Here is a 9,006-nt window from a genome sequence, read left to right on the forward strand (position 1 = left end):
GATTGGTTATAAACCAACAACAGGGAGAAACACTGGGTGCCTCCATAATCTACATGTTATAAAACAGAATTTGTCATCTTATATTTCTCATCTTATAGTCAATAGGTGACTTATATATCTTGGAGTAACATAAAATTTAATTTTTGTTGGGGGGTGGGTACCAGAGATTGAACTCTTTGTCCTTCAATCCACTAAGCCACATCCCCAGCCTTGCTTTGTATTTTATTTAGAGAGAGAGGTTCTTATTGAGTTGCTTAGTGACACGCTTTCGTAAGGCTGACTTTGAACTCACAATCATCCTGCCTCAGCCTCTGAGCTGCTGGGATTACAGGTGTGTGCTACCACAATATATTTTGTTTTACTGATGTGTGTTTTCTGCTGTAAATTGGGTCCATCTTAAAAAGAATATAATTCTACATTTATTATATACAAAGTAATAATGTTTGCCTGAAAATAGTAAAAGGATTTTTTAAATTATTTTAGTGTTTTGTTTCATTTTGTGTTTGCTTTGTTATTGGTTTATTTTGTTTTTGTAAGAACCATCAGAAAAGAAAATGATCTTACAGAACTATGTACATATATATATTGTCCTTATCCTCATTAAGGGCTTTGTCCTTCAAACACACATAAAATACTCTCTACATCCTAACAGCATATTCTTTGTCTTATGTAGATTGCTTACTGTCTATAAATATGGTTTAATGATTCTGCCTACAGATGTATAAATGGTTCTATCAAATTAATTAGTGTCAATGGCAAAATTCTCTAACTATTTAGGTCACCAATGGAAGAAAGCCAAAGGTTATATCTGAAGCTAGAAAAGATATGGATACTTATTATATAACTTGCTATTCTTTTCAAATTTCCCATAAATTAAAGCATATGGATACAGTCTGTTACTTGCATTGTACCCTCAACAACTCTGATCAAAAGAATTTGGAATTAGTCACAAAGCTACTAACCCCAAGTTTCTTGGGGAATAGCTTAGAAATATGTTTAGTAAATTGATTCTTAGGGCTGGGGATGTGGCTCAAGCGCCTGGCATGCGTGCGGCCCGGGTTTGATCCTCTGCACCACATACCAACAAAGATGTTGTGTCCGCAGAGAACTAAAACATAAAAATATTAAAAATTCTCTTTCTCTCTCTCTCTCTCTCTTTCTCTCTCTCTACTCTCTCACTCTCTCTTTAAAAAAAGTTGATTCTTATGCACAGGCTAACATGGAAAGTAGTGGGATAGTTTGGAATGCTAATAATGTGAAATCATGCTACAGCTTACCTTTATATAATTAATTAAATGTATATGAAATCATCAAACAGCTTACCTTTTAATAATTATATAGTTTATTATCCCACAGATTCCTTTTTTTTTATAAATGTGTAACCACAAACTTTACCACTAACACCAATCACTTGTGTCAGACTTGTGTAAGATTTTTCTTATGTACACACTCAAGAATAAAAACACTGTACATAGTCTGGGAGAAATATTCTGTTTCTTGGATATTACCATGTTACTAATATATTAACAATAAGACATGTAAAGATAACATACTCTTTGATTATATTAACAGAGGTGATAAAATTTAGAAGATCTATTCACATTTCGTAGCAATTTATTACAGACATTTAAAAATATTTGAAACAGGCAGTCATCCAGTTAGTAGTATGGTAAGAATCTCAGAACCTTGCACACTTCACCCCCCCCAACACACACACTGAAACAGTGGACCATTGGTCATACTAAGAATTGTGAGAATCTGAGGATCATAGATTCAGAAACACTGTCATGTAAAATACCATGCTTTATTCAAATTGTCACACACTGCCAAAAAAGTATTTATTCCACTTCTTCACATTTGCCTTCCAAAATATGAATAGATTAAATAATTCACTTAATCCAGGGAATTTTCACTTATTATTATGTTATGTATGCATGTCAATTTCGTTCTCAATTTGCTTCAACAACATATAGGATGCACATAAGTCAAATATGTTGCACATATTGATAAATTATATATGCTTATGCATTACTTATTTACCTTTAAATTACGTGCTATAGAATATAAATTTGATTTATTTGAAAGAGTTTATATTAAAATTGGTAGCAGATGAATTTGAAACATAATAAGACTTTTGGATTTATACCTCTGTTTAAAAAAAAAAGTCTTTACTTGGTTTCCATCCACAAAAATATGTGTAATTAAATGATATGGGATTAAATCCTAATTATGGAGCTGTATTTAAAAGTATGTATACTCTGCTATTTTAAAACAGGAAGAAATTAATAAAGAATAATGGTAAAATATTTCCTTGCAAACAAATACAACTTTGGAAATAGAAGCTAGAATAAAATATTTCATCTTCAGATGGTCACTCTATATTTACTGTGAAATTGCACAACTTATTACTTTTCTCCAGTTATAGTCTCCCTTGCTTCACCTCAGGAAGCATACCTTCTACATATAGTTTCGAGAGAATTTTATGTTGCTGTTTGTTTAGTGATTGTTATTTGTTGCTTAATATATTTTGTCCCTTCTTCCTTAGAAAGTAAAACTTAATACTTTATAAAGGGAAAATGTGTTCAAACAATGTATGTCTGGTCTATTATGCCCATATAATTCACTTTAGGTAACTTCTTGGCAGGCTATTCAAATTAAACTGACTCGGATATGGAATAAAAAACTTCCCTAACATTCAGGGTGATGAAACTAATTTTTTGACTTGGCAAGGGTTTATTGTTCCTGACAATCCTCCATATGATAAGAGGGACTTCAGAATTGAAATCAACTTTCCAGCCAAATACCCATTCAAACCACTGAAGATCACATTTAAAATAAAGATCTACCACCCAATCATCCATGAAAAAGGGAAGATCTGCCTGTCAGTGATTACTGCTGAGAACTAGAAGCCAGCAACCAAAACCATCAAGTAATCCAGTCCCTCATAGCTCTGGTGAATGACTCCCAGCCTGAGTACCCACTCACGGCTGACCGACCTGCAGAATACAGTTAAGAACATAAAACATTCTCTAAGAATGCTGAAGAATTTATAAAGAAATATAGGAAAAAGAGACCTGTGAACTAAAATTCACTTCAAGTGATTCCAGCAAATGTGAGCAATGTCCCTAAACAGTGCATTCAGATACCACAAAAAGCAGGACTCTGCAAAATTGATTTGTGGCAATGCCTGGCATTTGTTGTGGCAGTTACTAACTTTCTACAGTTTTCTTAATCAAGGGTGGTCTAGTTAACCTGTAAAGAAAGGATTAAAATTTTCAGATTTTATAGTTCTGCTTTCTTTGTTTTAAAAATCACTTCTTCAATCTACTTCAAAAGAATGTTGTTCTTTTGTTCCAATTTACTCCAAATCTTGAAGTTACATTTAGCCCATAAGGTTAAAAAAAATAAGGTGGTAGTACCCTTTTCTTCCCTGCCCTTGCAACTCCTACTTTCTCACATTCAGTTTATTTTTCAAGGATTTACTTCTCCAGAACGAAATCCCCTCTGCTCCAAAAAGAAGAAATGTCTCTGGTGGCTTTTCTTCTTCAGTGTCACACTGCTCCGTGTGGGAATTAGTTCAAATTCCCCTGCTGCAAATTTATAACATTCATTTTAAAAATTAAAAAACAAGCAACACCCACCCCCACACACACAAAAAAGATTGTGTAAAGGGAGGTCCACTCCAATCTGTCTAATGTTTCCACAACAGTGTGGATTAAATGGGTTAACCCTAATGTTTGTGTAATGATTGAACTATGGCCTGACTCGCCTGTGCAGGGAAACCCTTTAATGCCAGGTCTGTGGTGAGCCCGGATGGAGGGCCTTCCAGCCAAGGATGCTGTGCACTTGTATAATAAATTTCTCACCAGAAATATTCCTGATCAGGGTGAATACCAACACCCCTTCCTGCAGCCATGTTAGAAGATCCACTGGTCATGGCAGGGAAAGTAAAAGCCAGAATATCCATTTGAAATTCGAAGGTCCATCTGAATGTGCCACAAAGGTCTTCAGCACAGCAGCCACACAACAGTGCTTCCTTAGCACAGTTTGAATCTTTGAGGGATCAGAATTGGCAGGACTCATCTTTGTAGCTGACACCAATCTGGGGTAACTGGGGTCTCTGCTGCCCCATTCCTTCTGAGCAGCCACTGGCTCAACCCAGGAACAAGATGGCCTTCCCTTTCTCTTGCAACTAAACAGCCTTTGCATAGTCAAGCTTCATTGATGCTCACTCAATAATATCTTTTAATGTGTATTATATTGTTTTGATTGTCATTTTGTAGAAATAAAAATTGACCTTAGAGGTTATCATCAAAAACTGAAAAAATAAATTGGGATGGTGTTTTGGTTTAGTGGTGGAGCTCTTGCCTTGCATATGTGAGGCACTTTGTTCAACCCTCAGCACCACATAAAAATAAATAAAGAAAATAAAGATATTGTGTCCATATATAACTAAGAAATTTTTAAAGAAATATTAAACTGACTTAGCCAAGAGGATGACCATTTTGTCTTTTCCATTTTCTTATTCATTACTAGAAGGCTGAAATTTGAGAACCCATTTCAAGCCATGAGGTCAGTTCTGGTAAGGAAACCATATTATGAGAATGGTTAATAAATAGTAGAGAAGAAATTTTAAATTAATATGGCTGGCTAAAGACATTGCAAAAATGACATACAACCTGAATATGGACATGCAGTTATATTATATAGAAAAATAAACACTTGTACTTTTAGTTTTCATTTTCTGGTATATACATCTGAGGTTCATCCATTTGCCATATCATTTTACTCTAATGCTATTATGCTTATGCCAATTAGAATTCTTCTATGCTAAAGCTTTCTCAATTACACAGCAAATATGCTACATGAAGGATAAGTTTTACTCATAAGCTAGCAAACATTAATAGAAAACATTCTTATATTCTTCAATTTTATACTTTTTGTCCCATATTTTCTCCATATCTACACCTCTTGTTATTTTCATTTCTAATTTTAGAAAATAAAATAACCTAACACTTTTCCAGGTATAATATTTCTTCCAAAGATCTTGTCTTGAAAATGGGTTATAGCCACTCTCAAAAGAGAAAACACAGGTAAAATTGAATATATATATATATATATATATATATATATATATATATTCATATATATATATATTCATATGTGTGTGTGTGTGTGTGTGAGAGAGAGAGAGAGAGAGAGAGAGAGAGAGATGATACAAAACAAATAGAAATCATTCATGTTCCTAATCTTGTCTTATAGCTTCCAATTATCCTTTGCATGAATGCGCGCAGTGTGTGCGCACACACACAAACACACACATACACACACTCAATCTCTGACTTATCATTGGCTTTTTTCCCTGGGTGTAAAATATTCTTGCATATTAATTTGTCTTCCAAGAGTTAAATTTCGTAATGCAGCCTCCTTCTCATGCTGCTTCATCTTTATTTTTCTTCTAATGTCAAACTTTATGAAAGAAGGTTCTTTTCTATTTGTTTTCTATCAACTCACACACACACATTATATATAATATATATATATATTATATACAATATATATGCATATATAATATAGTATAAATGCATATATATTACATATGCATATATTATATATGCATATATATTATATATATCACATATATTATATATAATATATATATATATATTTAATTTTACCCTGAGTTTGCTCTTATGAGAATGGCTATAAATGACTATCATGACAAGATCTTTGGAAGAAAGATTATACATAGCTTCACAGAATATTCTGATAGGCATGGACCTTAGTTTTTCACAGGGGCAACCATTTAAAAATGTGGTCTTGTATTGGGATATCCCCCATTATATTCAAAGAATTGCCACTCTTTTATGGGTTTTACTTTCCAAAATAAGTTATCTGTATGCAATCATTTGTTTCTGCTTCTATTTCCTGGGGAAAACTCAAGCTGACACATATTTTATTTTGCACTATTTTATAATTGGCATTTTTCTCTGCTCTGGGCCCCATCTGTACTCTCATAGTTTCAATTTTGTCCCTATTTTTGCTCCTTCTAATACAGAGTATTGTCTAGCTGTGACATTTTTGCTCATGTGATTACCTCTCTCAACTTTGTTTTTTTTTTCAACTGTGATTTCATCCATGAAGTCTTCCTCACTCTTCTGAATTGTAATAGAATTCAAAATTAATCATATTTGGTTTCCACCAGACCCCATTACAGTGCTCCATAAATCAGAAATGAGAAACTGAATATTGTACCCATTTCTTCAAGTGGACAATGGCCAGATCATATATGAAAAGAAGAGATCTGCCCAAAACGGCCTGTGCAGGACCCAGGCCAAACTATGCAAAGAAGGATGACTGAATCACTTGCTATAAAAAAATTCTAAATACATTCTGTTATGGACAAAATGTTTGCATTCTTTAAAATTTATATGTTGAGGAGTATGGTATGATGGTATTTAAAGGTGGGGCTTTTGGAAGATAATTTGATCCTATGTTTAGAACCCTCTTGAAAATAATTAGTTCCCTTATTAGAATGGACCATAGAACTATTTCACATCTTTTCTGCTATGTGAAGATACAATGAAAAGTCAGTCATCTTCAACCCAGAAGAGGACCATCATCAAAATCTGATCATGATGGAACCATAATTTTAGGTTTCTAGTTTTAAGAACTGGGAAAAATAATCTCTGATGTTAATAATCTACTCAGTTAATGCTATTTTGTTTTTGTTTCTTAATACAAAGACTTTACTTGTTCTCATTTTGGTAGTCTTCATTTACTTTCAGAGACTCAACTAAGGATTATTTGGTAAAATCATGAAATCTGCTCAGAGTATCATTAAAATTGTAAAGGAAGATTTATTGGGCATTGAGATTCCTAAAATTTGCTATTTTATTCAATAGTGTGAATGTTGAAGTATATCCATGATTTACCCCTATAGTGATATGATTGTTTAAGAAAGCAAATTTAATACAGAAAGTCCCAGTGTTTTAAATGGTATCATTAATTTAATGACTGTACTAGATATATAGAGAGGTAACTGAAAATTTTTAAAAAGTGCTTCATTTTTCTTACCTTTATACATTCAGACATCTCTTTTAAACATGTTATGTGATTTAGCAGTAAATGGTTTACTGACAGAATATCACAAAGAACTGTTTGTTATAATATCTATTGGAAAAATAAAGCATAAGTTTGTGTCCCTGTACATGACCAAAATGTAATATCATACAAAGATTTGGGAATTCCGAGAAGTGACATCAGCACTCCAAAAGGGTGTAAAGGCATGTCAGAATGTTCAAAAGCTTCTACTGAAGTGCAACTGTTCAAAGTCTCTACTGCCAAAGAATGACATTTGATAAACTTAAATAGAAGAAAAAGAAATTCATCCACTATCATCTTACAAGAGTATCACATGTTTTTTTTTTGTTGGTTGTCAATATTTCATTGTGTTGAAAGTGCATATTTTTACTTTTTCATGTCTAATTGGAACATTGTATATTTTCCCCTTTCATGAAATTATACAACTATATTTCATGTTTCTTCAAAATTCTTCTTAATTTCCAAGATTCATATTAAACCTTCTCTGAAATTGCTGATTCATCCCAATATGGGTTTTTATTAAAGACTCCCAATTTTAAAACATTATAGGAGGTAAAGTACCTTTCTCAACATGAATTGTAGTCATTAAAATGATGATTTCACATAGAACACTGGAACTTTGTATCTGCATTAAACCTGTCTTCCTTAAACATATATACATGTATATCTGTTAGGGTACATTGTGGATAGGTTCAAATATTCATATTATTGTTATTTTAAAAAATTAAGATTATTTAAAATAGCATATCTTACAAATCCCAATGCCATAAATCCAATATTTTCCCCAATGATTTCCCCTAATATCAATACGTAATCTATCATTATGTATTTTAAGGTAATTTTCTTTAATTTTAAATAAAAAGTACACATTTTCTTAACAAAACTGTCTAGTTTGAGGGCTGGGGATGTGGCTCAAGCAGTAGCGCACTCGACTGGCATGCGTGCGGCCCGGGTTCGATCCTCAGCACCACATACCAACAAAGATGTTGTGTCCGCCGAGAACTAAAAAATAAATATTAAAAATTCTCTCTCTCTCTCTCTCTCTCTCTCTCTCTCTCTCTCTCTCCTCTCTCACTCTCTCTTAAAAAAAAAAAACAAAAAGCAAAAAAAACTGTCTAGTTTGAAAAGCTGACTTTGACATGTAATTGGAAGGGTTAAGAGAGAGTACATATTGTGTTAAGGGATATTTACAATCATCAGACATGGAAAGGAAATTAAGCAACAAAATTACTGCAAGGAAGAACAAATACACAGAAGTCTTTTTCTGTAAATTCTGTTATTGTAGCTCTGTAACATGGTATAAAAGCCCTCAAATTTGGTATAAAAGCTCAAAATATTTGAACATAGTATAACTTTCTTTACAGTCTTTAATGACTGTTTCCATGTCCAAATCTCAGAGGACAAATTCTAAAACTGACGTCTTGTTATTTCTTGACTCAATGTATAAATTAGTAATGATATTAGTTTAGATAATTAAAACAAATGAGAATTTACCCAACTGGAGGCAAGCTGTGTTCCCACTGAACATAACAGTTTTCCCAGCCCTGCAATGAGGAAAACCCAAATGTGGATAATCAGGAGTCAACTTTGAAGTGAAATCCCATTTGAAATAATTTCCCTAAAGTTTTGATCCAATGTTTCCCAAAGAACTTATTGAGGTTCATATAGACAAAAAGGAAATAGGAAAGTTTAGATGATTATTATTAATACAAATTCAAAAAGCTTATTTTCCTGTTTTAATTTTGTCTGCATCCTCATTTTCCCTTGCTGTTTATTTATACTTTCTAAAAGTCTATTTTTCTGTAAAAGTTATAGTAATTGATATTTAGTGTCTGTTCAACACTTTATATTTTAATTAATTCAATTTAAGACTAAAATAATTGGATAGAAATATTAATTCAT

The 9,006-nt window shown here is 32.7% G+C and overlaps 1 protein-coding gene across 1 annotated transcript; it reads left to right on the top strand.

Moving 5' to 3' along the window:
• The first annotated feature begins 784 nt into the window (after positions 1-784).
• On the top strand, positions 785-2,906 carry LOC113197085 (ubiquitin-conjugating enzyme E2 L3-like). The gene is made up of 2 exons (XM_077794063.1): positions 785-830; positions 2,668-2,906. Exons 1-2 carry the CDS (start codon positions 785-787, stop codon positions 2,904-2,906), a joined length of 285 nt encoding a protein of 94 aa, XP_077650189.1.
• Positions 2,907-9,006: the final 6,100 nt, after the last annotated feature.

The sequence above is a fragment of the Urocitellus parryii genome, chromosome X (assembly GCF_045843805.1).
Source record: "Urocitellus parryii isolate mUroPar1 chromosome X, mUroPar1.hap1, whole genome shotgun sequence".
Classification (NCBI taxonomy): Eukaryota; Metazoa; Chordata; class Mammalia; order Rodentia; family Sciuridae; genus Urocitellus; species Urocitellus parryii.